We start from the raw sequence: 27963 nt of genomic DNA, 5'->3' as shown, positions 1-27963 counted from the left end.
GCACTGTCAACGCAGACGCTGTTCTGGATCTGGACGGAATAGAGTTGAAGTCCACGCTCTCTACGGTTCAGTGTTAGTGGAAGCCCTCGAATCCTGGACCTTGATATCCTTCCTGGCTGGCGGCGATCTAAACCAAGATATCCAACCCAACCCAACCGAGCTTTCAACTCCTGCTTTGGCCCAATCTTCGCCAAAGCCGAAGAAGTCGCCTTCGACTTCCCTGCCCGTGCTGCCCATACGCGAGTACAACTACACCAGCCGTGTCCTTCCGGTCTTGTTTTTCAGGCTTGTTGTTTGTTTTCTTCTGCCCTCGGCATCCATCAACATCTCGGCGGTCTTTCAACAACAAGAAGGATCATACCAAAGTTCAGATACCAACGATTTGATCCTTTGATCCTTCCCGGCGGCAACAAACCAACAGCCACACGCAGATACAATACCGAAATACATTGGTCGTACCGGGCCGGGTTTCTCGTCCGGCCTTCTAGAAGTCTGGTCATCTCTGTCGGCATATCCCAAAATGGCCATCATCTAGGATCTGGCTCACGCTGCTGCCCCGCAGATCTCGTCGCATCCCCCCCCGAACTACCCCCCATTTGTCACTCTCCAGGGTGGCACGGCCTGGCTTTGACACCCCACTGGCCCTTAGCGAATCTCGAAACACGCCTGGAACGGCTGACCACCAAAAAGGGGGCGTCATTCTGATAATAGCACCAGTTCTATATCCTCCTATATCAGCTCGTATACAAAGATACTATTACCCCCCTCGATCATGAACCTCGTCGTCCTCAACAACTCCGCTCACTTTGCATCAATCCCCAGAATTTCAGCATGCACAACCCGCATCTCTAGCTTGCATAAACAACGCACCAACACACCGCCAAACTTACGACTCAGTTCAGGTACGCCCAATTCAGTTCCCCCCAGCTGCTTGCTATCATGTTTGCTTTTTCGTAGTCTGGGACTGACAAGCTGACGATAACAAGATTACGACAACTACCCGCAATGACAACAAAATATACCATTCCAACGGTTGAATCAATACTCGAAGACTCCGAGGATGAATCGCGGGAAGAATTGAGAACCAGCGGAGATTCTGCGGACGAGAAATACCGAAAATCGCGGCCGATGCACGATACAGTCATGAAAGCCAACGTGGGGAGGGAAAGGGAGCGAGATCGGGAGAGAGATAGACCCAGGAGGCACAGATCCAGCAAACATACATCCAAGGGCAAGTCGAAGAATGGCACGTCAAGGAGGGCTAGCGGGATAACAAGAGAAGAATATGAAGAGTCACGGCTGCGGCACAGACATGGACACTCAAATAGAAGCTCCAGTTCGGCATCTTCATCTGACGAAGAGGAGCAAGAGGATCATAGAGCAATATTGGCAGCCAGGTCTCGATTGACCTCTCCATCAATGGTGTCAACCTTCACCACACAGACGACTGCGACGAATAAGTCGAGCAGCTCCAGTGGAAGTAACTCGACTGTAACACAAGCGTCAATTACCAAGCGATCAAGCCTTGGTAAGAAGCCTGAGGTGGAGGAAGCTGGAGAACCTCCAATGTCACCAGCAGTGCCCGATCCACCAAGTGTTTTCCAATTCTTGGACAATAATGGGCCACCAGAGCCCGAACATCAAGAGGAAGAGGATGACCACGAAGTAGAGGGGCATGAAGTAGAGGAAGAAAAGGGCGAGGAGAGCGAGGAAAGTGACGAGGACCGCACACCTCACTGGTCACCAAAGCGCATTCAGAGTGCATATGTTGAACCTCCTTCAAAACGTCTCAACCACAACGCAAGTGTCTCATCATCTGCATCGAGCAGTTTTCACGGTGACGACAACGCTTCTGAACCGGCTGTCGATGTGGATACGGACCGAAGCAGTAGTCCGGAGCGATCTGTTGATGGACATGATGGGGTACCAGAACCGCATCCAACAGACCAAGCATCGGCTAAGATCGCATCCCAGATGGCTGCTGCTCAAGAACGGCAGAATGTACATGTGTCGATGCAACAGTTTGGAACGCCAGATATGCCCCGAGGTAATACTCAATTACCTCATATCCCTTCCTCCGCATTGAGTTCTCGGTATCAATATCACATGCAACAGCGGCCACTACCACGAGCTGAGAAGTTACCAGTGACTGGTTATGAGCTTCTTGCGTCGAGGCTATCTGCATTTCCTGGCAGTGATAATGAAAACGGAGGACGAATCAAGCCAATGTACAGGAAATTCGAGGCATTGAATCATCGACTCCTGCTACACCTCCAAGACGAATTGAGTGAATTGGAAGAACAACTTCACCGTCTTGATCATGCAGATACGCAATCTCGACGGCTAGATCACCATGGATATATCATTCCAGCATCAAGGCGACTAGCCGCGCAAGCTGGCGGGGAACTACAGTGGCACAAAACAGATGTCCTTGGCAAGATTGGGTACAAGTTGAATCAATACAGTACGTCCACTCCACATCTACCAGCCGAGCACAGCTAACAGCCACAGACCAAGCTCTCTCCTCATTCAACAGCACCCAGTCACTTAATCACCCGGACGCAGAAGACATTGAACACTATCGCGCATACCTACAAACCGAACAGCCCATCGCAGAAGCTGAGACGCACTTCCTTGACCCAACTGACGATCTGGTTTCAATATACTCCGAAAACCTCGCACGCCCCTCATTCCTGCGCTCCTCACACGCGCCATCCTCAACGGTATCTTCATCGGAAATTGCATCCCAAGTCTCATCGTCAATTGCGCCTCCACCATCTCCCCCGCTTCATACATCACAACCCGAACTCCAACCTATCCTCCCAGGTCTTGCGACAGCAATCGCGATCGCAATTCTCGTCCCTATCCTTACCTTCTCCGTCATTCCAGGATTCATGGGCAGGCTTACAGTGGCGATGCTAGTCGCAGTGTTCATGGTAGGAGGGCTAGTCCAGAGTGGCATCGTGCAGAGAAATATGTTACTAGGGAGAGAGAGTTTGACATGTGCTGGTATCTATGTTGGTGTCATGACTGTGATTGCTGGTATTGTGGCCTGAGAATTTTACGCACAGCTGTACGATTTCCAACATTTCGGCTTCGTTTCATGTGGCTAGGAAGGATAATAGCATTGGGGAAGATGAATTGGCGTTGGTTGGATTTTGTGATACCCCCTTTTGCAAGCACGTTTGTGTGGATGGAAATTGGTTAGATCTTCTACAGTCAGTAATAATTGTAAGGTGTATAATACTTCTATCTCTCAAGAATGTCCGATTTATAAAACCTGGTCTTAGATCCATGGTGGTTCTCGTTGGTGGTTTGTCACGTGAATGTCGCGCCACAGCCTGACTCCGTATTGCCAAGACCATCTCTCATGCTTCAATAAGTCTTCAAATCGTCTTTCCCGGGACCGACTATCAGTCTCAATCTAAGACGGAATAAATCCAGGCTTCGATAACAAGGGTATCATTGCAAAAGCTGTTTTATGCTTCGTTGGTGGTGTCCAAGAGTCTACCTGGGGTAGATCCGTGACCGAACCCTCCTGTTAAGATTTCTAGCTCGCTTACACAACGGATGTCAACATCAACATAAACAACCTCCAATGCAACATCAATTACAGACGAATGTGAAGATAAGACTCTACTCATTCGTTTCAGCGATTAAAATGTCTGATGAAAGGCTCAGATGTATCGTAAGCGTAACTTTATTGCTCAGTGCTGTCTTTGTGGGTAGAACGACGTCCATCCTGCCCCGATCTTGCTCCGAAATTGCAGTCGAGTTGACTTCACCTTCACCAATCTCCACATCGCGTCCTATTTAATCTTCCTCATCTCCGCATTCACTGCCCACTGCTCACCCGTCTTCGCTCCATCTGCGATTCCTTTCGAATCTCCCTCTTCTGTCTTCCTCTCTCCCAATTTCGGTTACATTTCCCCCAAAACCCCCATCCTCGTCCTAAACCGTCCGCAATCTCAAACTCCTCATCCCAATTCAGCCATCTACCCCTTTTTCCTCATCTCCCCTTCATCTCGCTACCGACCTTTGAATGATCAGGCATCAATAGTCTCCCCTCCCCTCCCCTCGTCCCCGAATATATAAACCCATCCTCCTTCGAAATTTCCTCTCTCCTTTCTTCTTCACTACACTCACGAACCAAGACACAAACACAAACACCTCTTCGATCTCTCTCGTCCTGTTCTGTTCTTTTCCGTTCCAATACGTTCACTTCGATCAAACACTCAACAACTCGAAGTATTTTCAAAGCGCAACCAAGCAAGAATGAAGTTCACCACTTTGCTCACTGGTGTAGTCGCAGGCATGGCTTTCTTACTTGTTGGTGGTGTTGATGCTATTGATGGTGTTGCTACATACTACACTCAGCAGGGCGTTGCTGGTAGTTGTGGGGTTTATCACTCGGTTTGTTTCCATTCTCTTCTGGTCTTGTGTCTTACTTGTTGCTTCGAGCTTGATCAAGTGTTTGAGGAATGGATTTTACTCCATGACCATGATCTTTGTACTGATCCTTGTTCTTGACAGGACACTGACCACATCGTCGCTCTCGGTCCAGCCTGGGGACACAACAATAACTGCGGCCGTACCGTTACCATTCGTCACAAGGGTACTGGTCGAGTTCTCACTGCTGTTGTCGCTGATACCGTGAGCTATCCCTTCCTCCCTTGTTACTTGTTTCTTCACTGACTAACTGCTCTTAGTGCCCATCTTGCCCGCAGACAAAGCTTGACGTTTCTACCAGTGTTTACGAGTACCTCAATGGGTTCTTGGGTCTGGACCTGATCCCCATTGACTGGTATGTTCAATATCACATCACTTTTCGAGGACATTTGATTGACATCCACAGGCATTTTAACTAAGATCCAGCTGGACTTCTACTTTTCGTTTTGCTGTTGATTGGTATGTACTCCGATATTCTTATGATATTGAAAGAGGATCTTGCTGACTGGATGCCCGTGGACATAGGCACTCGGAATCCTCGATCGCTCGTGCGGTTTTTACTTCTCATAGTGGTGCATCCTGGGTGGCTCTTTCCTCTGCTGGTGGTGGAGTTGAGATAGAGAAATACAAGTGAAAGATCTCACGTGATTGTGTGACTTTAAAATGTGACCTGCAACGTGATATGAGACTCGGTGTCCCTCTGGATATCGCTCAGTGATCGTTGAAGATTGAAAGTGATTACGCTTTCTGAGAGTTGAACAACCAAGAACAAAAGTCAAAAGCCTGTGGACACCAGGAATAGCCATCTCACATCTGCACTGATCGAAAGAAAAAATCTGATCAAACAGCAACTTCATTCCCTATCAATCATCCTATCGTTAAAATATATATACCAACCTCCACCACGTCAAAATATGTAAAAGTTGACCAGCCAAATGAATGTTCCGCCCCACTATGCTTTTCCACTGCCAATGCACTGCATTTACATCCCTCCCCTCATTCATTGCGCATAGTCCCACCAAAGAATGCCCAAACCCTCATCACCCTGTGATCAATTGTACCCAGACATAGGAAAATCAAAAAACGCGCTCAATGCAGTCTAATTACAACTTATTCCAATCGCCTATCGTAACAGCACAGTCAAGAGAATCTAGTTCTTCTTGTTCTGGAGGCTGCGTGCCATGCGGCGCTTGGAGAGGTTGTACTCGATGGCACGCTTCTTGGCTCCGGGTGATTGTGTGAATGCTCCGGCTCCACCGAATGGTCCTATCAAGATGTGTTAGCTTGTCTGATTCAAATGGAAAATAGAGGTAGAGATAATGACATACCAGCAGGTGTCTTGTTAGACATGCGGACAATGCAGACGTCTGTGGCGGCGCCAACGGTACCAGAGCAGGTCATGCCAGCAGGCATCTGAACCTTGACTTGATAGTCGGTTGTGGTTGCAGCGGAGAAACCAGCAGCAATACCTGGGACGTTCTGGGTGACTTGCGCCGTCTTGAATGCGGCTGGGTCGGTTCCACCTGAAGTGTTATCGATCTGGGCGTCGAAGGGACCGGCACCGTCCTGGTTGCATTGATGTATCGTCATGGTGATCTCGCCAGAGTCGGATGCGGTTGGGAGTCCTTCTGAAGCACCAAGACCGGCTGCGGCTGCGACACCAGTCTCCTTAGTACCGGCTGGGGTCTTGACACCGGGGTCGGTAGCTCCTCCAGCTCCTCCGGCACCACCTCCGAAAAGCTTGCCGAGTTGACGCTTGTAGAGGTTGTTATTCTCGTGGATCTCGCGAGCAGTAACGTTGGCGGCTAAAATGAATGTCAGTCTATGTGTCTTGGAATGGGAACCATGGAATACTGACCAGATCCATCCATGAAGACAGCCATCATCTTGGCGGCATCAACTGGGCCATCGTTCTTGGTGCGGCCAAGAGCAGAAGCCTTAGCAGTTCCCAGCTCGTTTGTGCGAATGATGGAGGTATCTGATTGAGCGCCACATCCAGCTGAAGGGCAATCACGAGGAGTACCATCGGTGACAGTCAAACCAGGCATGGTAACGGCTGAGGATGTTTGTTAGCTACTGAGCTCGAATCAAGGCCAGAGATCAAACTAACCATTGGCACCCTTGACCTCAGTGATGAGAGCGTGAGACATAACACTTGTGACAGCGAAAGCTGCACAGAGAATGGTAGATGTGTATTGCATTTTGGCGGTTGTGGGGTGGGATCTATTAGACGAAAGAGTAAAGAGTGCTGAAGAGGACGACCGGCGCCGGATTAATGAATGATACTATATAGAAAGTGGTGGAAAGCTTGAAGAGAGAGAAGCAGATGATTGAAAGGCTGATGATATTTTCCTCTGGCAGTGCTCCCCCGAACCTTTATACAGACAAACCTTCCAAGCCCATCATCGCCGCCACTTCACTTGGCAAGCCGGATGGAGAATAACCAGCGAAGGAGGATGATCTGTGACGATGCAGAAACCACAAGCCTTCTTGGTAGAGATTAAAAGTCTTGATTCTGCGGGTACGAGGAGATGCACGGCGGGAGACCACGTTGGAAAACAAGCAGATGTCCATGCAGGAAGTCTTGGAAATCTGTGATCGTGTCAAGGGGCCTTCTTGGCTATCACTTGGCAGCAGCGCTCAGTCACTGGTATTTTTGGTGTTTGTAAATCATTCTGGGGAAAGTTTCCAAGTGTAGAGCCGCCGTGTGAACACCCATTCTCTCGATATCGCGCTTATGGTGTTTATCGTAAATTTGTGTCGCAACTGTCAATGTCACCTGAAGCTGGCCAGTTCATCTCACGACAAAACTATACGAGTACTCCATATACACTCCCAGGTCCATTTCACGAAGTCGTGAAAGCCAGATTCCGCAGACAGCCGGACGTGTCTCCATTCTGGCAAGCGATGCGAGGAACTTGATCGCCAACCGGGATCACGGCAATCTCGAAACGAGATCTCCTGCAGCGTCGATCTCAACAGCGAATCGCAACTCCAAACAACTGAAGCGAAACTAAAAGGTCTGCTGTTTCTGCCCCGGTATGTTTTGTTTTCGTTCGTGCGCGAAGTTTCGTGTTCTGCTGGTGGAAACGGAGGTCGTCAGAGAAGGTTTCGCTTAAATGGTGAGACACCCACGTGACTGCTCTCCTCGTGATTTGGTTCCTATTTGGGGAGCTCGGCTTGTTTACCGAGAGGTGGCTAAGTTGTCTCATCTTGTCAGAGTTGAGTATTAGCTCCGATCGACAAAAGATGCCAACTCTTGGTCAATGCTTGTGTTCTCTTAGGTACTGACTGATATTACCGGAGACCATGTGAGCGAGCTCAGACTTTCATCGGCCGTGGGCAAGAAATGACCATTCTCACTTTCCTCTCCGGTTTGACAGCATACCCACTTGTTTTGGCTGTCAGAAATATTCCGTGCTTCATCTCGTACTCCAATACAGATCAAGGTAGTAAGACTTTACGTCCGATTCTCTAGAAGCGAGAAGAATAGTATTATCTTCGGCAGATCTTGGCTCCCCAGCAGTCCCTCCACGCCTTGCTTCAACGTGATCCATGTAGGCTCCGACTAAAGCTGAGTGCACATCCGTATAGATTCTGACTTCGCCCAGATCACAGTCGCCTGAAGTCCACCATCAAGGCAACATGCACCTCATACCTGTCTTGATAAAACTCAAGAGCCAGGCCAAACGTCGGCCCAATGGCTTTCCACAACTTTAAATGGCGAACAAAACTGTACCCGAAGTTTGAGGGCTAGAGAATTCTCACTCCAAGCCGCTGGCATGGACTGGCCAAGGACCCAAACACGGCTCTGGTTGTCATCTGGGATGTGATGATTATTCTCGGCATCCAATCGGGCTGCTCTATTCATGTTGGGCTTGATGTTCAAGTTCAGATGACTTCCAGCATGCCATTTTGAGCTCTGAATCTGCCAAGGTTCATGCGGTGTCCATGACTACTTTTCCATCAACCTGATCTCCCAGATTGGAAGCTGGGTCATGTTGTTCTCACAGGGATTCTAAGAACTGGTCAGATTATCATCGCAGGGTTATCCAGCCTATGCCATCCGTCACAACGTCAGGTCATGTGAATTGATCTATTTGCCGAAGGAGAATTCAAGTGGTAACATCCTTGTATTCATCAAGTCAGTGATCTGTGTACTTCCGCCTTTGCTTTGGTTGTTACATCATTTTCTATTGGTCCTACCACTGTCTCCTTCACTCCAGTAGCCGAACCAGTGTTCTTCGTCTAACACGACTGTTTGGGTTTCTGTAAAACCCTTGCCGCATATATTTTCAACTTATCAAACGTTATTCTCTCGTTCGATCATCTGGAGGTTCACTGATCATCAATCTGAAATACTTTCACTTTGTGGGACCGTTTTTGTGACTTTTGATCTTACAACCACCCAGTGGTGCTCACATGACTTGGTCAAACGAGCTCCATCTACCAATTTTGAGCGCACAGCAACCCATGATCCTTTTCAAAATGCTTATATAGGTAGTAGCAGACAGCTGTTAACTCTAACGTGTAAGACTGAAGACATGAGATCCCCTAACCTCGGATCCAATTCATCTCCACGTCAATGATGGCCGGACCAAAATACAGAACGTGCAAAACACCATCAAGACTTTGGAAATCGCTTTAGTCGGAGATATGTGTAGCGCCTGATTGTAGATGCCTGGATCATTGAAAACTCCATATCAAATCAATGGTCTTCACTTGACTGAACTACAAACCTCCTATTATGTGACTCCAGACTCTTTTCCAAGTCTACCAATGTATATACACTTACAGGACTTAAAGAACCTACATGGCTGCCTGGACCGATTGAAATGCAGCGTGAATTGAAGTTATACAAGTGGCATGTCTTCTCGTCACCGTGTCGCTGCATCGACATTCGGCTGCGCGTACCTGCAAGATTTACGGGAAAATGCCTTTTTTAACTCTGCTTTAGGAAACGGAGGAGCGCCCATGTTATCTGCTTGAGTGACTAGGTAAGTAGTTCGAACTTGTTGGAGGATCCACAACAGCTGATAAGAAACAGAGATCAGAGAGATTATTTACCGCATTCTCTTCATCCGACCAACCGCCATTGTCCCAGGACCAGTTCGGTACAAATGCAGCATCGGCTGGCGAGACAGACCCGTCGTGCCAATCTACTCGTTCCAGTGGATGATAGGCGCCAGAATGGACACGAAGAATGGGGACTGCCTAAGTACGACGGCTCGTATGGCGGTCTCCAAATCGCATGGCGCAGACGACCAACTCCCGAGCAAGCAAAACTGATCGAAGCTGGTACTTTCAGCACAAGCAGTGTGAATGAGGAACAGCAGCTACCTGGCATGAGTTACAACGAGGAGCTCGATGCCGAAGTTGTACAATACGTCTGCCGCCGTGGGACTTATTCTGTACAAGTCATCAACAGAGCTATGGTAAAGATTGCGGGAATCCAAGGCATCTCTCTCATGAGCAGCTGGAAGCAGATTTTACCCGAATACCGGGCAGTATTTTACGGTGAGAACACTTTCGTTTTTGATACTCGAGGTCAGGATCCCTACACTCATCACCGAGGTGTCCACGCGTCTGATGCATTCAAGAGATACTCTCACCAATGTCCGGGCTTGCCTCTAGCAGATGGTACTGTCAGCCATCGCAACACCGAGCGATCTATTACCCACATGTTCGACAAGGATGCTCGCCATCAATCGTTCATATCCCGAGATCCACTCAAAAAGTTCTTCAGAGAGACCAGTCAAGAGAACGCATCCGCTATTAGCAAAGTCATCATTAAAGGTTATTTCAGACCCGTAGAAGAGAACGAGCGATCCAAATACAAGCGTCCTCTTGGGTTTGGACGCATCCTTCCAATGCATGCCACGATTTTGAAAAAGTCTGTCCCAACCTTCGAAAGCTCACTCTGCACCAAGGTTACAACATTTCCTTCTGGGACGACGACCCCGACGGCACCATGGGACTTACAGATGAAGACCGCGTTGACCAAATTGTCGGAAAAGTCGTTGATTTGCTTCCGAGCTTGCAAGATTTGCAGTTGGGATACTATCATTTTGTACCCAATGGTGAATCAGTTGTTGAGGAGTGGGGACCATCGCTCCGCTGGGAGGAAATTGTTCGGACTCGTCATCGTCAGCGGGCGGATCGATCAGGTGCGGAGGAGAGAAGAGCAAAAGAGGGCCGTGGACATGAAGGAAGGGAGATGAGGTGTCTGAGGAACGGCAATTGGGTCTTGGTCGAGGTGTGTCTTCTGGCCATGGCAACAAAAGTGGTGTCAAGAACTCAGCTGCGGCATCACTTCGACTTGATCATTTACTTCCTTGGTCGACAAGGCAATGGTGGATGCTGGGATAGGTGACGAGGTCAGTGGACATAATAACAGTGGAAAGGCGATGCTCGCCCATAATTTCGAAAAGGAAAGAAGGGAAAGCAAGGCAACGATGGAATGTTTCGTGGGGACAATTGATTCCAGATTAATAGGATTTGGGAAGATCTTCCAATTTTGCAGTCTCATAAATAACTGTGCCTAGTGACTCTCTGAGTTTCGTTTCAGTTTTTGTGTACACGACAAATACCTGGAATGCTGTTCTGGGGGCTGAAGCAGCGGCGCTTGTTTTGGTGAGTTAAAATATGACCTCCGCTTCTCAGCAAGATAGACAAGGAATAATGATAAGATACAATCATGGAAATGGTAATCGCCTCGAACTTCCTACGAAAACATTGGCATCCCTCAATAATGTGGACTCTTGAGACGACGTCAAGCGAGAAAGAAAGGGGGCGGGGTAGCAGAGGGGTAATCCTAGGGTGATGCTGCACTGGGCGCGCTGGGGAATGCGACCACAGCCCTGCAAACACCTGGCAGCGCCCAGTGTAAAATAGAATTGCGAAGTTACCGTGGTCTGACTTCTCCAATGCGACAGCAGTGTTCGCCTAATACCTAGACAGTTCCATTAGACGGATTGGCATCTAATCCATTTCTACCTTTGCCGTCATACCTTCGCCACAATTGAGGATTGACCAACGACCTATTGTCTTCTTCTGTAGCATCATGAGACTGAAAGTTATGTAATGCGAAATGTTGATTGAGGCATCATTGAGTTCACAGAATGAGGGGTCCGATCGGCGACCTAGCCCGCGCTATTACTTAAGTCGGGAGCATCTTCTGATCACAAAGCAGAGCTAAATAGCCCTTCTAGAACTCGAGATGAACACCGAAGTATCTCCTGACACTGCGCGTAGCATCGGGATACAGCTTAGAGTCATGACGAGAGATGCGTTCCAGCGCCGTCGTGCTTTACAGACATGGCAAAACTCCTCCGCTTTTTGAGTCAATCGAATATCATCAATTCTTCAAATTAATATTAACCTTGCAACTTTGTCTCTCTTAAAATTATCAGGAGTAAGGATCGTGAAACTCCAATATGAGGGTTCAGAAAGTCGGTCCTCGAGCCAAGCTCCGATCAAGCCACCATAGTCCTCGCAACCATCAAATGGTCGATAAAGGGTTCTCAGAAATTATCAATAGTGGCCCTGGAGACCCTGGAAGGCCATCACTACGAGACCTTGTCGCCGAGTAAGTGATCCGTTGACAAACATCATGAACAATTTATCAATATGGCGCAGTTTCCTCACAGGCGACGGTCTCGTCGCCTACGATCGAAACCACAGTCTCATCCCCCGCATCAATCGAGACACCCATATCATCACAATCAATGGCTGCGTAAAGAAACAGCTCAATATCACCATCAAAGACCTCGAAGCTCTTCCTCAGCATAAAGTGGTCGCTGCTCTCCAATGCGCAGGTAATCGTCGCCACACGATGCGCACGCTTCAGAAAGAAGTCGTTGGTATCAATTGGCTCGATGGAGCAGCTATGAATTGTCGATGGAAAGGTCCAAGAGTGCGCGATGTACTTGCTCTTGCAGAGATCGAGAGTGTAGAAAGTGAGAAGGAGATGCATGTCGCATTTAATTGTAGGAGTGTTCCTTGTGAAGACGATGAGTACTTTGGGAGCAGCATCACGCTTGATGCTGCGATGAGTCAGGAGAAGGAAGTCATTCTAGCATTGGAGGTGAGTTTGGAAGATTTTAATGTTGACCTTAACCTGACGATATCCAGAGAAATGGGCAAATATTGTCCCCGAGATTCGGATTTCCAGTGAGAATGATTGCTCCAGGTATCATTGGAGCTCGGGCAACGAAATGGTTAGATGAGATTACAGTCCAGGACAAAGAATCTCAGAATGCCTATCAGAGTCGGGATTACAAGATTTTACCCGAGACAGTCCAGACCAAAGAACAGTATCTCGCAAACGACGGCGCAATTTGGGATACTGTTCCAGCCATGCAAAGGTCACTCATCAACTCAGTAGTTGCATATCCAACTCAAGACGACACAGTAACGCTTGATGCAGATGGCATGATTGAAGTCAAAGGATACGCTATTCCAGGTGGATACGATGGACCAGTGGTTGGCGTTCAGGTCTCTGGAGATGGAGGAAGTACTTGGGTGACAGCTGACTTTGTTGGGACGCCAACGAAGTTTTCTTGGGCTATCTGGAAAGCGAGGGTAAAGCTCGAACGTGGTGAAAATCGATTCATATGGAGTCGAGCCACTGATGCAGGGGGTAATACACAGCCCAAAATGTCTGCTTGGAATATCAGAGGTGTTGGGTATAATGGCTATGGCGACGCAAGAAATCTGACAGTGTTGTAAGGTAGCGTGTTGATGGGTTACTGCATTCCTCGGTAATGTTTTTTTGCCGAAAGCGGAACCTGAGAGTCTTGAGTACAACAAAGAATGAAAGGTGCATTGTTACGGTCCATACATGGGCATAGGTAGGAACATCACAATGGAAACAATAATGTTAATTCATATCAGCGATAGATTCTTTCTCAACCAACATTTATATATCATGAATGCCCTCGAGGATGACAAAGGCACCACTCCTGGTCCTTCGGGTCCTCTTCGTACTCTCCGATTACCAATTCGCTCTGCAGCTGACCACATAAGGAGAACAACATTACCACTTCCAACACCTTCAGCATCTCCCACCCCTCCGGAAAGATCAAAATATGGATTAAGTTACAATATTAGGCATTACACCAGAAATCCCATTGATCAAAGCTCTGCCGATCAGGCTCAGAGAAGACTTCACGATGCGTATTTGCAAACACAGCTCTGGGGCTTCACGATCAACGAACTTCAAGATGCAGGCTGCTGGGATGATCCAAATGCAATATCGTCGGATTTGCATAGTGTAGGCTGTATTCATCCTATCTATGGATATACGATGTGGGAGACGGGATAGGGCTGTGAGGATATTGGGAATGGATACCCTGGAAAGTGGGACGTGAGAGGGAACCAAGCGGTGCGCGATGCTTTGACTCCTATCCTGTGTCTTGCTTCGCTGCTCCTGACGTACTCGGCAACTTGGACGTGGTAAACGATTCCTGACCCAATTTGACATGTCCGACTAATATGCCAGGTTCGATGCGCTGCTCTTCTCTCCACGAAAAGAAGTCACTCCCGCGGACCCAAAAGACACCAAAGACGGCTGTTCCATAGATAACACCCTATATCGAACCTACAAGTTCCGTGCTCGAGATCCAGCTTCAGTGCACAGTAGTCAGGGAATGTTCGAGACGTACGCTGCTTCCCTCCAAGCGAAAATCAACCTTTACATCAAATCTGCAGTGTCGAGAGCCCAGAAGGCGGGGAACGGTGATTTGGTCTATGGATGGCATAAACCTTCCTATCGGATGATTGAATCTGGGACAGTGTATACGGACAGCTATACTGGGATGGTGGTTTTGAGTTCCGAGAATGTGTTACCGTTGCTCAGGAATGATTTGACGGTCTCGGAGAGGTTAGTTTAGCAGTTCTGTGTGGCTAAGACTGTACGTGGAGTTGTATCTGCTGCCATGCTCTGGACGAGTCACTGACGTTAGAGAATTAGTTAGTACATGAAACGATGGTAAGATACCTGAAGTACCGTAGTGGACTGAGCGTTGATCGGCTAGGCAGCACTCTTTTGGAAAATACATCCAGGCAAAGCTGCCGAATGTCGTCACCCAGGGGTCAGAACCAGTGAGTTTGGGCTTCCAAAATGCGCACAAGAATTCCACTAAAATTTATGATAGTTCTTCGGGGATGAAGCAATTTGTGAGCTAGGTCAATCCTGGGAAAATGCCGTAAGAGCCTCTCACTCCACAAAACAATGAAAAATTACTCACCTAAGACCTTGCAGTGCTTTGGTGGACAAGTCGACCATCTCTACATCAGAGACAAAACAAACATTTCCGAACCAAGTCTCGGCCAAATAATCATCCCTTGGCCGAGTTGGTACCATTTCGGGCAAGGACAGGTGACTTCCCGAGTAAGACTCCGATACAAATATCACGAGAAATACCCAGTTGGTACAATGACGATGATGTGGGTCATGCCTATGTTCTTCCTTCAGAATATCCAGCAAGTGTCGTTATGGGCGACCCAAGTTTCGAAATATGGTACCGATGCGTTGAAATCAGAGCACATCATCGGACATCGTTTGAGCAAAGGGGGAAAGAATAACGGGTTGGTCTGGGGTCGTGATGCAAGAGTTGATGTTGTGGCTAGACGATTTTTCCCGAAAAGAGAGGGTGTTCCCATTGGTGACCGACAGAATGATTTTCTGGCTGCTATCATTACTGCAAGGCAAAAAGCGGCAGCGGACAACGTTAATGCTGCTTTGCAACAGCAATCTATGCTAACCAATATCAAAGCTGGAGTCCAGCCAGAAGTGGACCAGGAAGAACTGGACCAGCAGATGGAACTGGTCAACAAAATCTTGACAGGGGAGAACTGTAGTCCGGAAGTTGACAACAGTGGCCTTCTTGACGAGCTTTCGATTTCCAGGTATCTAGAAGTGCGAATTCTGGCTAGTCTTGCGATAGTGAGGGATATGAGGGTGGAGGCTTCGAGGAGAAAACACCTGTGCAATGCTGTACGAGTTAATGCCAGAGCACTAGCCGGCCAAGAGGATTCTGATGGGAAGTGGATTGCATTTGAACGAGTTGCTATTGCGGAGTTGAAAAATATCAGGAGGCAGCAGCTAAATAAGCTTAAGAGGAGGCGGGAAGACGATCAGCCGGTATCAAGTTCCTCTTTAAGGAAGGTGAAACCAGAAATCACTTAACAGAGGTCTTCTATCAATATGTCAATCAAAGCTTATATTTCCAATACTTCTTTCACAGTACATTCGGCTTGAGTTTCTCCCCTTTTCAGGGTACCTATGTATATCCGAACGGGATATGTTTCCCTATCAGAGAAAAGAAAAGAAAAAAATGATTGGAAAATTCCTGGGATGCCATACTTAGACAAGATAAATAGAAACTTTCGCCTGCTGGGCTATTAGACACTGGAATTTCTCTGTCGCGCTCCTCAAGGTCATTACAACATACAAGAAAACCTCCAGTTGGCAAAGCTGGTAGGGATTACACTGTAGCTCCGAGTGTAATCCCGCGTGTGGGTCAGACGTCGGTTTTCTCACGCGCCAGGCTTACTGAGAGAAGTCACTTGTTAAAATTACAGTAGCCTTTTTATACTTGCCTCCCTTATAATTACAGGCTATTTAATAATTAGACCAAGATAGTATTTATATCCTTGTGTACTCAGGAAATAGAGTTAAAAAGTATGGCATCTCAGTAACGATCCGGAAAATGTATAGCACCTGATTAATTTGCTTGAAATAACTTTAGAGGACTTCACAGTAGGGTCAAAATTTCTCAGCATCCATACCATCTAAAAGTTCTGAGTGGCTGCTAGTCAGATACTGAACAGGAGGCAAGGCCACAGCTGATATTTTTTTTAAAAAAATAACTGCTGAGTGCTAGAAAAAAAACCAAAAAAAACTGAACGCCCCAATGGCAAAAAGGCAAAAAGATATCAATGATCAGGCTGGGGCTCGATCCCAGGACCTTCTCGGTTTTTTGTTACAGTAAACTGTTAACGAGATGTGATAACCAACTACACCACCCGACCGTGTTTGATGTTTTTGAAATGCTTATTTAAGTACTAGAAATAGAACTAAAAATGTCAGTGTGGTGGGGCGGATTCAGCGATGTTGATTCGCTACATGACCCCACTAAAATCAGAGAAGGAAATTTTGTATTTTTTTGTTGCTCTCTAGCAGCGGGCAGCATTGCCAGCAATGTAAAGGCAATTAGATACAAAGGGCGGCGCGACAAGGATGGCAGAGACAAAGATGGCAGAGACAAAGATTAAGAAGGGCCTCCTTGAAGGGATTGCTAGAGGTACAGTTTCGCTCTCCAGCAAGTGCAGGTCTTCAAAGAACCCGAGAACAAAGAAACCACAATAGGACAATAGAACAATTTGCGCTGTTATGTTCTTGCTTTAAGGTGGTTGTAATTAAGGCAGCTCCTGCTGCTATGAAGCTTACTTTCATTTTCCTTTGAGCTCCATTTTCTTTTGGCAGAGGATGACCAAGCATAGTAAAATATAATTCCTTATGGATACTGTGGGAAGGCTTGAGGATTAAGCAATGATTACTATAGGTATAGAGGTAAAGTGCAACTTTAACGTGGACTTGACCCTACGTGCAGATGTACAGCAGGTCTATTCAAGCACTTGCACTATTCCTCTTTCTCTTTCTCAAAGGTCTTTCCTCCTCCTCCTCTTCAACCTCACTATTGGCCTCCTGCCCCTCAAAATTCCCGAAGCGGATAACACTCTTGATGAAGTCCCGATCCGAGAACTCCTGATAGGCTTCGGGCGCATCATCAATCTTCAATTCCCGATCAACAATAAAGCTAGGCTTAGCTCGTCCACTCTGAATCATTTTCAGGAGCGCGGGCTGGTACTCGCGAAATGGCACGATGCCAGATCGGATGGTTTGACCCTTGAACCATGATTCGCCAAAGGGGATCTCAAAGATTCCTTTCTTGAGAGCAGGTGTTGCTCCACCTAGACACGTACCATCAGTATTTGAACCTCGGAGATGAGCTCGAGAGGTACTTACGAGGGTCGGAAGGAGAATATACGCCAATAACACCAATGCCGCCAGCAACTCTTGTCACTTGAATCGCCTGGGTGAGCACTAAGTTCCCAACATTCTTTCCTTTTGCATCCACACATTCGTAGCCTATGCAGTCACAAGCGCGATCAACACCTGCCGGCTCATGCTTCAAAATCTGAGCGACGGGATCGCTTTTGCTAAAGTCGATGGGAATTGCGCCGATGCTCTTTGCCTTAGCGAGACGTTCAGGAACACGGTCGACGCTGTAGACTTTGCTGGCACCGCGAAGGAAAGCCGAGTAGGCTGCGAGGAGACCGACAGGACCTGTTGTCATTCTGTCAGCTCTGAACACTCGCCAGGACCTCAATTCCGTGACTCTATCCGGATAGTAAAAAACTCTGGAGATCAATTTTAAGATGGGAAAGGGACGAGGCGGGTTTGTCGAGAAATAAGCAGAAACTCACCAGCCCCGAAAATAACAACGACATCCCCCAACTTGAACCCCGACGCATCAAGTGCCCAATTCGCTGTCGGGAAAATATCCGCCAACATCACATAATCCAGCTCATTGTCTGTTCCCTTGGGCAACAACAGCAGATTATCAGTCGCGAACGGCACTCGCACATACCCGGCTTGCCCGCCATTGAACTGGGAGAAGCCCGGGAAAGTTCCGAACCCAAGTCCTCCGATGGATTCGTCGTCAGCTTCACCACCGAGGTGGTCGTCGTTTATGACGGCAGAGACGATGACGCGGTCGCCGACTTTGAGATCGGTGACTTTGGAGCCGAGTGAGTGGACGATGCCGACGATTTCGTGGCCCATTGTCATGGGTGGGTTGACGGGGACGCGGCCGTGGAATACGTGGAGATCGGTCCCTATAGGGAGATCAGATAAGTGTTTATGTTTCATTAAGGAGGACGAGAATGTCAATTTTGGATGAGGTCCGGGCGTGGAGCTTCGAGCCTGGTGAGTTGTGATGGGTAGAGACTTACCGCAGATTCCACTTGACGTGACACGGATGATTGCATCGTGAGGCAGACGAACTTTGGGGATCGGAAGTTTCTTGACAGTGATGTCGAAAGCTTTGCCTTCGAATTCAACAGCCTTCATGGTCTTGTGATCGTGATGATCATGGTGTTGAGACGGAGAGTGTAAATACTTCATCGTGAGGACGGATATGACGAGACGATGCGAATAAATGAGGAAAGTTTTGAAACTTGAATGTCTTGAAAAATGACTGAAGATGGTCTTGAATGAAAAAGGTAAATAAGAGATAGAAAGTTCGGTTGAGTAAGGAAATACCCAGCCTTTATACCTTCACAATCCCTACTTCGTTCTGTATAAGAAATTACTCCCTCGCAACCAGGCCATAATCTGATCTAAGATCAGAACTCATACCTCGCCTCTCCAGCATAGCTATTTCTCGGACAGCCATGAGCTGATTTCCTCATTCATTATCAACTCTGCGCTATCACCAGCTCGCTTAGCAATGAGGGCTGGTATGATATCGTCAGATGCCAGGGTTGTTTACCGCGGTGCTGACAGCCAATGGTTCGTATCCTTTTCAGCCCTCGCCGTACTGCCCAGTAAGATGAGATATGCTTACGCTTATGCGTGACATCGTGACATGGATGTACAGCATAGGCTATTGGCTCCAGTTGAGGAGCATTGGCGGTTTTGTGGCAATCATTTGCCTTGTAGAATTGCAAAGCCATGGGCTGATGGTCGCCGTGAGGGGTATATTTCAGCTGGGGAGCGACCAGGTGTGGATGATCTGAGACAAGAAGGTATATTCAATACTTACTTAGCTCACCAAGACATCAGCTTAGGGAGAGAGTCTGCTGATTAACTTGAAGGAGACGGATCGAAACTCGAACATTTCAGGACCTACCCACACTGCATCAGACCGTCTCCTCTGTCATCCTCTAAGAAAACCGTTTCTCAAAATAATTTGAGACATCAGGTTAGAAGTTTCACAACTCAGATCCATCTTGCCTGCTCACTTCAAGAACGAAATCGTCTACGTCTCAACCCGGCGTCCCGAGCCGTCACCACCCGCTCGCATTCACTTCTCCGCGTGGCAATGCCATCTTATCACGTACCGTCATCGAATTAATATGCACAGTATCACTGCTAATCCTCCTCGCAACACTGACCACCTCACTAGATCCTTTATGAACACCACAGGGCAAGGCCGTTTGCCGTATCATTCGCGACCTTGATTGCCTCATCCTCGTTCTCAACTCTGATAACCAAAATGTTGACCCGAACGAGCAATCAGTGTTATTGTTAAAGCCCATATCAAAATCCTTTCAGGTACTTATGCTTGTCCGTTGTCTCCACAACCTCAAACCTCATCCCCACCTCCAGCTCCCCCTCATTCCTCGGACAGCTCAACATCCCAAAGCAAGGCTTCCACTTGATCCCGTCATCGACCCTCCGATAACTAACTAATGTATCCCACGGCTCCTTCTTATCTTTCTCCGCCGTCTCGGGATCTACATTCGGGACCTGACATCTCGCGCATCGAGCTTGGACATCGATTTCCAGTGGTTTGTTTCCTCCACCTCCAAAGATGGATTGAGCGATTCCGGCTTTTTGTTCGCCATGAGGTAGGATCCGTACTGTTTTCCAGCTGTCTTCGCTCCATGCGCTTGGTAAGCCACCCTTGACAGTTGAATTTGGATCCAAGTCATCAGCTCCCTTGATGATGATATTTGGCCTGAACCTCTCGACCCCAATCTCAGCATGTCCCTTCTCCTTCAACCTCCCATTCAGCTCTCTCAAGCTAGCCTCGTTCGCAATAAGCAAGGGCATCACATCAGGAAAATTCGTGCTTTCTTCCCTCCCCAATATCCCCGGTGCGCCATTGCCCCTCACTATCCGCGGTGTGGGGCCTTTGTATACGAGCTTCACAGGTTTCGAGAAGAAAGTCGTGAAGATAGAGTTTATACTGTCAGAGTAGACGTAGCCGTCTGTTTCGTAGTCCCAGATGTTCACTTGGGCGATGGTGGTGTTGGAGGAGAGCCAGTTGAGGGACGGACGTGCAGGGATAGTGATGCTATGGGGTGTGGAGCGGATGGATATTGTGAGGTTTGCGGAGGTACTGTCGAGGGATGTGTCGATTAAAGTCATTTCGGATATGTCGCGGATGGTGATGAATCTATTGGGTATTAAGAGTCAGCTACGGGTTTGGTATCAGAAAGAGACGTTACATTGCTGCGTTCACAGCACTGATGGATTGGGGCGGGGAAAAGTCCTACTTCATAGTCTCAGCGTCGACAAACATCCACCTCCTATCCAGATCCAATCCCTGCCTCGTAAGGTATGATTTCTGGATTGAGATCCCGCGACATGATTTGATGGGGTATATGCGTAATTCTGTGATCTCGCTGGTGGCAGATGGGCCAGAAAATGGATTGAGTATATCGAGCATGATGTAGTCTGTTAATGTATACAAGATGATCGTGGTAGAACTATAAGAAGTTTGAGAAGTGGAGGATTGGAAGCAAGGGAGCTTCGAAGTTACCACCCAGTGACGTCTTGATGGCGGGGTAGCTTCTGTAAGCGACCTCGGCAATCCTGCACCCTTTTCCCCAATGGCAATTTGTGAGAGGCTGGTTTGTTTACTTAAATAATGGAATAATTATTTGGAGACTCAATTGAAGTTATGTACTCTGCCACAAAACTCCTACCTATATGACAGAGCTCGTTGTTGATCATTAAATACTGAAAACGCCAGGACTCCTGTTCGGATGGAATACCTCCAACCTCATCATCATGCGCTAGTCTTCGTCCACTCAACACCAAGCTGCATGTAATTCCAGCAAACTGTAATGTGTTAGCCGTTTTCACACTTGATATCCTTCATAGTTCAAGCTTCTCTAAGATTGAAAAAAAAAGAGGAAACAAGAGAAGAACTCACTCGACCATCCCAAATCATCCCTGAACATCCTCTTCAGATCCTCCTCCCCGCTCGTCGTCCCCGTTTCCGGCCCATAACAAACGGCCTTCTTCCCAACCGCGATCGCAATCATAGGCGGCACCTCGGGAAACTCAACAAATGTAGGCTCAGTTCCGAACCCCGCTTGTCGAATCACTTGGTGGATATTGGCAGCTGCGATATGTCCCATTGCCATGGCTGCACCGCAGCGTTTGATGCCGGACCAGGAAGCTATGTCGCCGGCTGCGAAATGGGCGCGTGAGCTGGGGGAGTCGGTGAGGATGTTCATGCTGAGTGTGTCACTTTGAGGGCGATTTTGAAAGTCAAGGGAGGGGTAACTTACGTATTGTGGATCTTCACAAAGCCATCGGCATCTAACGTCGACGCCGGCATGAACGTTGTCGTAGGCACACTCTTCGAAACTGCAAAGATGACTTTCCCAGCGAATATCTGCCTCCCACTCGATAAAGTGAGTCTGTACCGGGGACTCCCGTCCGTTGATTCAACCTCGATATTCCCCGTTACTCGTTCATTAACGATTAGTTCCACCCCGCCCTCTTGAAGCACTTCAGCACTACGATCTTTGAAGTCGTCGGGGAGTGGTTCGGAGGAAAGAAGCTTATCGCGGGAGTGAATGAGTGTTACTTTTTGCGTTGGTTCCACCATTTTAATCTCGGCAGCCATTTCAACGCCAACGGCACCTGTCTTAATTCAGATTTAATTCGATGCACCACAGAGGGGGAAGACATACCTCCACCAATAACGACCACACCCTCCTTCGCAGCTTTCACTTCCTCGATATGCTTCGCCGTCTCGGCCAGATACGCTTTCCTAGTCAAGGACTGTGGAACAGCTGGCCATTGTCTGCGTAACCCAGTCGCGATGACCAGGAAGTCGTAACTCTCATCATATTCTTTTCCTGATATCGTGTCTACTATCGTGGCGATCTTGTTCTCTGTGTCGACCCTTGAGGCACTCCCTTGTGTCCAGCTAAGACCAGGCGCTTTCAAGGCAGGCAAGTCTGCGAAACGGACCCAATTCTTGGAGGCGTACTCTGTTGAAGCGAGAGCGAGAGGCGAGCCGATGAGGTGATCTAGTGTTGACTCTTGTCAGTAAACTAGTTGTCCCAAGGCTGAGAAAACCTACAGTAACCGTCTCTCTCATCCACGATCTTGATCTCCACGGGTATCACAATGCCACTTCCTCCAACCGGATCATGCAGTCTCGCTCTCGCTTCTTTCCCATTACAGTAATCGTACAAATTCAACGCAGCCGAGAGTCCTGCATACGAGCCCCCAATGACCAAGACTTTGATGGGCGCCTCGATGGATCCCATATTTGCTTTTCCGTGTATGTAGCTTCGCCTCTGATTCGACGCCAAGGAGAAGTGCGAACTGGCAACTTTTGAGCCACAAAATCGAACACGGGACGAGGAGAGCAAATAATGACGAAACGGAAGCAGAAACGAAAGTACTTGTATCATTACAAGATGAGAAAAATGAAAGACAAGAGTGAGATATATCTACATACTTTACCGACGTGGGTCGTACCAAGATTGTTGTAACTGTGTTTATCGGATGCTATCTACGCGTGCTGGGCAAAAGGTACCTGGGGAAAGACGTGCCTCTCACCAACATGCAGGTACTGACCCAAGACGGGCAGGGAAGCCAAGAATCTTGCCTTGATGCTGCTCAAACATTCCAGGTCCTCCCATGTCGCGGCTGAAGAGTCACGACAGGAGTCCGTGAAAGACCGAAGACCAGCCAAGTAAGCTGTGTGCCGATGTCGCTGTTCCAGTCAACGATTCAGCACTCAAGGTAGTGACACAGAGTACGAGCCAGACAAAAACCCGAATTCTCCGTCCGACAGACCAAAGGTCTTCCCTTCCTTGGACTTGACCGGTGCCAGGCGATCCTTCGCTCGAGGTCCGATCGGGACGCAGCTCTCGGCTAGCCATCTGATTAGATGGCTTGGCATTATTATCTTTTTCTTCCCTTTCTCCAAGCCAGTTCAGTCCAGTCCCAATCAGGTATGGGATGCAGAAGTCAGGAGGAGATGCAGATGTAATGATGCCTGTACACGCAAGCTGAAGAATCTGATAGCGTCGGCCCCGCTATCGCAAGCTATCGCCAGGGTGTGCTCAGGGAAGCTCAGGCCACTCGATCCCTGCGAAGTGACTCTACAGGCTGCAGCACGCCATTGCGCGGGACGGATCAGATAACTTTTTTGGCTTTTTTTCCTCTGGGAAAATTTTTATCTTATCTGATCATCTTCCGAACATCGGATCTCACCGCTTTGGGCTTTTTCTATCCTAGCGGACACGGCATGGTTAGGTATGAGATGATCAGTTGAAGGTATGGAAGTCAGTGGCTTGGTGGATAATCGGTCATGTTTGGAATCTGTTCTCTCTTGCCTCCGGTGATGGCCAAGAGGCTTCAAGACAATACACCACTTATTCTGGACGGCATGTCACAGAGGAGATCCAGCTTGGCTTTGCTGCTGTCCGAGTACGAATGGCCACTGATCATTGGAAGATTCGGAATAATGAAGTCAGATGGGGCGATCCAGCAATTCCAAACTGACGCAACGGCAGACGGAAATGGCAACTAGAGCTGATCAAAACATTCCGAGCTACCCACCTTCCTCAAATTCCTTCCTCTCTTCCTCGGCAAGATGGAAGAGAAGCTACCTTGTCTTAGTGGGTCATATCAAGAGACAAGGGTTCTTTAGTCCCTTCCACCTTAAGCTTGCGTGCCGGATCCATGATCCAGAATGCCATGCTCTTCAGGACCCGGGGACTAAGTGACCAAAGTACCTGCATGTCACAATTCTTGTAGGCTATCATCTTCAGATAGGGACAGTCCAACAGAAATACCAACTCTTCGCTATCTTTGAGACCCGGGAGTTTGGTTGAGTTCTGCCCGTCTCATATATCTCCTCGCGGAGCCAGTTTTTACAATGTCTTCTCAAAATATTTCACTTCAGCGTCTCCAGCAAACGACACAACATCTTGCCGGGACTTTATCACAGAATTCAGATTTAAAAGTCTCTCTTGTTCATGGTGAACTTGACCCACCACTGAGGGATCTCACGTTAGGAAGTCTTCTTGACGAACAAACTTCTATCCGAGGAGATAAAGAATGTCTTGTTGTAGCACATACAGAAACGCGATGGACGTACTCGGAACTTCAGAGGCAGAGCAGAACTCTCGCCAAGGGAATGTTGGCACTGGGATTGAAGAGAGGTGATAGAATCGGTATTTTGGCCAGTAATTGTGAGGAATATGTTGCGACTTTCTTTGCTGCGGGGTATATCGGGTGTATTTTGGTGGTGTTGAATGCGACGTATACTGCTGAGGAAGCGATACATGCATTACAACATTCTGGTGAGCTCGTTTGTCATTGATTTTCTGGAACTGGCTTAGGCTGACTGGCAATCAGGATGCAAATTATTATTCATCGAAGAGAAATACGGACGGCATTCCAATGCAGAGCTTCTCAGCCAGCTAAGCGACGACCCAGCCCAAACGCCAGATCTCAAAACAATCGCCACGGTTCATGGAACTTTCGAGGATTTCAAAACGTACTCAGATATTAAGGATAGTGTCAGCTCCGGAGTTTCAGATGAGAGTTTCGATATTGCTACAGGACTGGTACATCCTCACGATGTGTGCAATCTACAATACACGAGTGGCTCAACGGGTCATCCAAAAGCTGCAATGTTGACGCACCAGTAAGTCTCAACTGTGCCATTGGGGTCTCTCACACGAAAGTCAAAGAATCAGACTCTGACACCTAAGTCAGTAACTTAATCAACAACGCCCGCTTCATCGGCCACCGCATGTCTTTCACCTCCGCTGACGTTCTCTGCTGTCCACCCCCTCTCTTCCACTGCTTCGGCCTCGTCCTCGGCCTCCTCACCTGCCTCACCCACGGCTCAACCATCATAATCCCCTCACCAACCTTCTCCGCCCCCGCAGTCCTCTCCGTCCTCTCCACCGAGAACGTCACAGCTCTCCACGGGGTCCCTGCCATGTTCGAAGAATTCCTCTCTCTCCCTCGAGCTGCATCATTCTCCTGTCCAAATCTCCGCACAGGAATCATAGCTGGTGCGCCGGTCCCGAAACCACTAATGGAGAGACTATTCAAGGAGCTGAATATGACGGAATATACATCCAGTTACGGCCTCACGGAAGCGAGTCCGACTTGTTTCAATGCTACGACATCAACGAGTATTGAGCGGAGATTGAATAGTGTAGGGAAAGTGATGCCGCACATGCATGCTAAGATCGTAGGACGAGACGGACAGATTGTCCCGATTGGACAGAGAGGAGAGCTATGTATGGCGGGATATAGTTTGCAGAAGGGATACTGGCAGAATGAGGAGAAGACGAGGGAGTGTATGGTGAAGGATGAGAGTGGTGTGCTTTGGTTGCACACGGGTGATGAGGCGGTGTTTGATAAGGAGGGGTATTGTACTATCACGGGGAGGTTTAAGGATATTATTATTCGAGGTATGTTGACTCTCATTCTCCTCAATAATGCGCTCTGATGATTTAACTAACGGTTTCACAAACAGGAGGCGAAAACATCTACCCCATCGAAATCGAGTCTCGCCTCACCTCCCACCCTTCAGGCCACATCCTCCGCTCTGCAGTCGTCGGCATCCCACACCCCAAATACGGCGAAATCGTCGTAGCATTTCTCCTTCCATCTCATTTCTCACATTGGCTCGACCGTCCCACGGACGAAGAATTGCGTGGCTGGGTGAGGCAGGCGTTGGGATGGCACAAGGCGCCGGTACATGTGTTTTGGTTTGGGGATGAGGAGGTGGGTATGGAGGAGGTGCCGCAGACGGGGAGTGGGAAAGTGAAAAAGCATGTTTTACGCAAGGTCGGGGAGGAGATTGTGAAGGGGTTGAGGGAGAGGGAGAGGGTGGTGCGGGTGGAAGAGAAGAGAGGGGGAAAGAGGGAGGTGGTTATGGGGGAGATTGCGGAGGAGGAACAGACTTTTTAGACAAGAATTTGCGGATAGAGAGAATATAAATCAGTAGAATTTGTTGAGATCATGTAAATACTGTCATGTTTTGTTTCCGTAAGGCTTGATTCTGAGCTCATCAGGGTTTGTTTATATTTTCGCTTGGCAAAACAAAGATGCGATTTCACGGCTGTCAACTGTTCAAATAACCATAATTGACCATTTTGTAATGATATTTTCGTTCGTCACTTCGGTTGACATATTTTTGCTGCAATCATACAAAAGCCTAGAGCCTTCCCCCAGAGTAAGCCACGCAACATTCACACAATCAGTCGCCCTCCTCACAACCCCAGCATTTGCTGCGCCGCTCTACTACAGGTCGTCGATCACAAGTACCGGCCAAGCTTTAATACTCTCATCGGCTCCATGCCAGGAGTTGGCGCCAAGATGGTGTAGTTTAGGTTTATTCGAACGTCGCCGTGTCTGATCATCCGATCGTAGCCTCGTTCGGTTGCGCTGCCAACTACCTTCCTTTCCAGCCTACCCAAAGTCCTCGTTCCGCTTTCATACAAGCCAGCGACAGATCATACTGGTTTACCAAAAGCATATGTCTTCCAGATGAGATGCTCTACCGCATCCAAAGTGTCGTCTTCGTAGAAAGCAGCGAAGAAGCAGGTGCATTGGATTGGCTTTGCGCCTCAGATTCCGTAGTGCGTATGGGCATTGAAGGCGAAGTAGACTTCTGTGAACTGGAAGCTTGATTTGAAGACTTTTGGGTTGGGATTGTAGCATTTGGTGGCTGGAAAAAGTTGGCGACGGACTTGTGAGCCGGAACCTTGCCTGTGAGGAGGGCGTAGGAGAATAGGTCCATTTCGTGGGCTTTGTGGGCTTGTTGTTTTGGGGGCTGGTGAGTGCGGGAAATATGGTCAATGGTGTACAAGAAGTAGATATGTCAGTTAAGATTAGTTTGTGAATCAAAAATATTTAGAAGTCGTTTACTTGAATAGGTGATGGAAAGAGAGGCGAGTAACAAACTTCGCAGATGAGACTATTATTTTGTTGTCATGCTGCAGAAATCTGCCTTCAGGTTTTGCTCACGAGGTATCGTCGCTCGCAGCTATTCTGCATCTCAAAGCGGGGTCGCACACTTGCCCCCTGCACCTCATAATGTGCAAAGAGAAGGTTTCTGGTATGATGTGTGCAGATCGCCTCGCATGAACCTCCCAATTGACCTGAACCCAATGCTACTCGCTGGATTCCATATCCAGATAACTTTCCGTTCCATGCGAGCAGTAGCCGCTGCAAGCTTTCGTCACAGTAGCATTTCAAGGGATATTTGGGCCGCCAGCAATCTTTAGATTTCAATGGAAGACGATTTACATACTCGACCAGTTGGCAGTCCTACGCACACTTCCCAGGGCATTCGATCCAGGATCTTCAGATCGATCAACATGAAGAACATCTAGACTTTCCCACAAAGAAATGCGTGGGAGACTACTGCGTGGGCTAGCCTGGTGCCCCCACGGCACTGACTCGTGGCATTCACGAGCAAATCGTTCGCAGGA

At 48.2% G+C, this 27963-nt stretch overlaps 10 protein-coding genes and 1 non-coding gene across 13 annotated transcripts; 6 read left to right on the top strand and 5 right to left on the bottom strand.

The window, feature by feature from the left end:
- Nucleotides 1–1005: 1005 nt before the first annotated feature.
- ONS95_006945 (uncharacterized protein) lies at nucleotides 1006–3056 on the top strand (the record flags this gene model as incomplete). Its single annotated transcript, XM_058500431.1, has 2 exons — nucleotides 1006–2464; nucleotides 2512–3056. The coding sequence occupies 2 exons, from the start codon at nucleotides 1006–1008 to the stop codon at nucleotides 3054–3056; spliced, it is 2004 nt and encodes a 667-aa protein (XP_058350269.1).
- A 1219-nt stretch (nucleotides 3057–4275) lies between these two features.
- Nucleotides 4276–4868, top strand: ONS95_006944 (uncharacterized protein; the record flags this gene model as incomplete). Its single annotated transcript, XM_058500430.1, has 4 exons — nucleotides 4276–4413; nucleotides 4534–4653; nucleotides 4710–4804; nucleotides 4856–4868. The coding sequence occupies 4 exons, from the start codon at nucleotides 4276–4278 to the stop codon at nucleotides 4866–4868; spliced, it is 366 nt and encodes a 121-aa protein (XP_058350268.1).
- A 416-nt stretch (nucleotides 4869–5284) lies between these two features.
- ONS95_006943 (uncharacterized protein) lies at nucleotides 5285–7523 on the bottom strand. Its single transcript, XM_058500429.1, has 4 exons — nucleotides 6560–7523; nucleotides 6308–6505; nucleotides 5778–6254; nucleotides 5285–5715 (listed from the first exon to the last, which is right to left on the bottom strand). The coding sequence occupies exons 1-4, from the start codon at nucleotides 6648–6650 to the stop codon at nucleotides 5600–5602; spliced, it is 882 nt and encodes a 293-aa protein (XP_058350267.1). The 5' UTR covers nucleotides 6651–7523; the 3' UTR covers nucleotides 5285–5599.
- A 2046-nt stretch (nucleotides 7524–9569) lies between these two features.
- ONS95_006942 (uncharacterized protein) lies at nucleotides 9570–10670 on the top strand (the record flags this gene model as incomplete). The annotated part of the gene is made up of 1 exon (XM_058500428.1): nucleotides 9570–10670. One exon carries the CDS (start codon nucleotides 9570–9572, stop codon nucleotides 10668–10670), a length of 1101 nt encoding a protein of 366 aa, XP_058350266.1.
- A 1215-nt stretch (nucleotides 10671–11885) lies between these two features.
- On the top strand, nucleotides 11886–13179 carry ONS95_006941 (uncharacterized protein; the record flags this gene model as incomplete). The annotated part of the gene is made up of 3 exons (XM_058500427.1): nucleotides 11886–12037; nucleotides 12088–12535; nucleotides 12583–13179. 3 exons carry the CDS (start codon nucleotides 11886–11888, stop codon nucleotides 13177–13179), a joined length of 1197 nt encoding a protein of 398 aa, XP_058350265.1.
- Nucleotides 13180–13378: 199 nt separating this feature from the next.
- Nucleotides 13379–15640, top strand: ONS95_006940 (uncharacterized protein; the record flags this gene model as incomplete). Its single annotated transcript, XM_058500426.1, has 6 exons — nucleotides 13379–13723; nucleotides 13775–13905; nucleotides 13952–14332; nucleotides 14487–14553; nucleotides 14607–14657; nucleotides 14714–15640. The coding sequence occupies 6 exons, from the start codon at nucleotides 13379–13381 to the stop codon at nucleotides 15638–15640; spliced, it is 1902 nt and encodes a 633-aa protein (XP_058350264.1).
- A 753-nt stretch (nucleotides 15641–16393) lies between these two features.
- ONS95_006939 lies at nucleotides 16394–16485 on the bottom strand. The gene has a single exon. It is a non-coding gene; the product is annotated as a tRNA-Val (tRNA).
- A 153-nt stretch (nucleotides 16486–16638) lies between these two features.
- ONS95_006938 (uncharacterized protein) lies at nucleotides 16639–18831 on the bottom strand. 2 transcript variants are annotated; one of them, XM_058500425.1, is made up of 3 exons: nucleotides 17944–18831; nucleotides 17483–17803; nucleotides 16639–17427 (listed from the first exon to the last, which is right to left on the bottom strand). In XM_058500425.1, the coding sequence occupies exons 1-3, from the start codon at nucleotides 18641–18643 to the stop codon at nucleotides 17084–17086; spliced, it is 1365 nt and encodes a 454-aa protein (XP_058350263.1). In that variant the 5' UTR covers nucleotides 18644–18831; the 3' UTR covers nucleotides 16639–17083. The 2 variants fall into 2 exon arrangements, with proteins under 2 accessions (XP_058350263.1, XP_058350262.1); XM_058500424.1 differs by having other exon boundaries at nucleotides 16639–17803; nucleotides 17944–18354; nucleotides 18472–18831.
- A 455-nt stretch (nucleotides 18832–19286) lies between these two features.
- Nucleotides 19287–20996, bottom strand: ONS95_006937 (uncharacterized protein). Its single transcript, XM_058500423.1, has 2 exons — nucleotides 20743–20996; nucleotides 19287–20642 (listed from the first exon to the last, which is right to left on the bottom strand). Exons 1-2 carry the CDS (start codon nucleotides 20913–20915, stop codon nucleotides 19781–19783), a joined length of 1035 nt encoding a protein of 344 aa, XP_058350261.1. The 5' UTR covers nucleotides 20916–20996; the 3' UTR covers nucleotides 19287–19780.
- Nucleotides 20997–21129: 133 nt separating this feature from the next.
- ONS95_006936 (uncharacterized protein) lies at nucleotides 21130–23557 on the bottom strand. 2 transcript variants are annotated; one of them, XM_058500421.1, is made up of 6 exons: nucleotides 22953–23557; nucleotides 22569–22816; nucleotides 22174–22515; nucleotides 21766–22123; nucleotides 21405–21712; nucleotides 21130–21310 (listed from the first exon to the last, which is right to left on the bottom strand). In XM_058500421.1, exons 2-6 carry the CDS (start codon nucleotides 22756–22758, stop codon nucleotides 21258–21260), a joined length of 1251 nt encoding a protein of 416 aa, XP_058350259.1. In that variant the 5' UTR covers nucleotides 22759–22816; nucleotides 22953–23557; the 3' UTR covers nucleotides 21130–21257. The 2 variants fall into 2 exon arrangements, with proteins under 2 accessions (XP_058350259.1, XP_058350260.1); XM_058500422.1 differs by having other exon boundaries at nucleotides 22569–23557.
- Nucleotides 23558–23632: 75 nt separating this feature from the next.
- ONS95_006935 (uncharacterized protein) lies at nucleotides 23633–27728 on the top strand. Its single transcript, XM_058500420.1, has 4 exons — nucleotides 23633–24807; nucleotides 24863–25154; nucleotides 25226–25935; nucleotides 26001–27728. The coding sequence occupies exons 1-4, from the start codon at nucleotides 24381–24383 to the stop codon at nucleotides 26435–26437; spliced, it is 1866 nt and encodes a 621-aa protein (XP_058350258.1). The 5' UTR covers nucleotides 23633–24380; the 3' UTR covers nucleotides 26438–27728.
- Nucleotides 27729–27963: the final 235 nt, after the last annotated feature.

Source organism: Cadophora gregata (assembly GCF_030347475.1).
Source record: "Cadophora gregata isolate MNR1 chromosome Unknown scaffold_18, whole genome shotgun sequence".
NCBI lineage: Eukaryota > Fungi > Ascomycota > Leotiomycetes > Helotiales > Ploettnerulaceae > Cadophora > Cadophora gregata.
The sequence above is the reverse complement of the archived record's forward strand: the minus strand, read 5'-3'. Positions and strand labels throughout refer to the sequence as shown.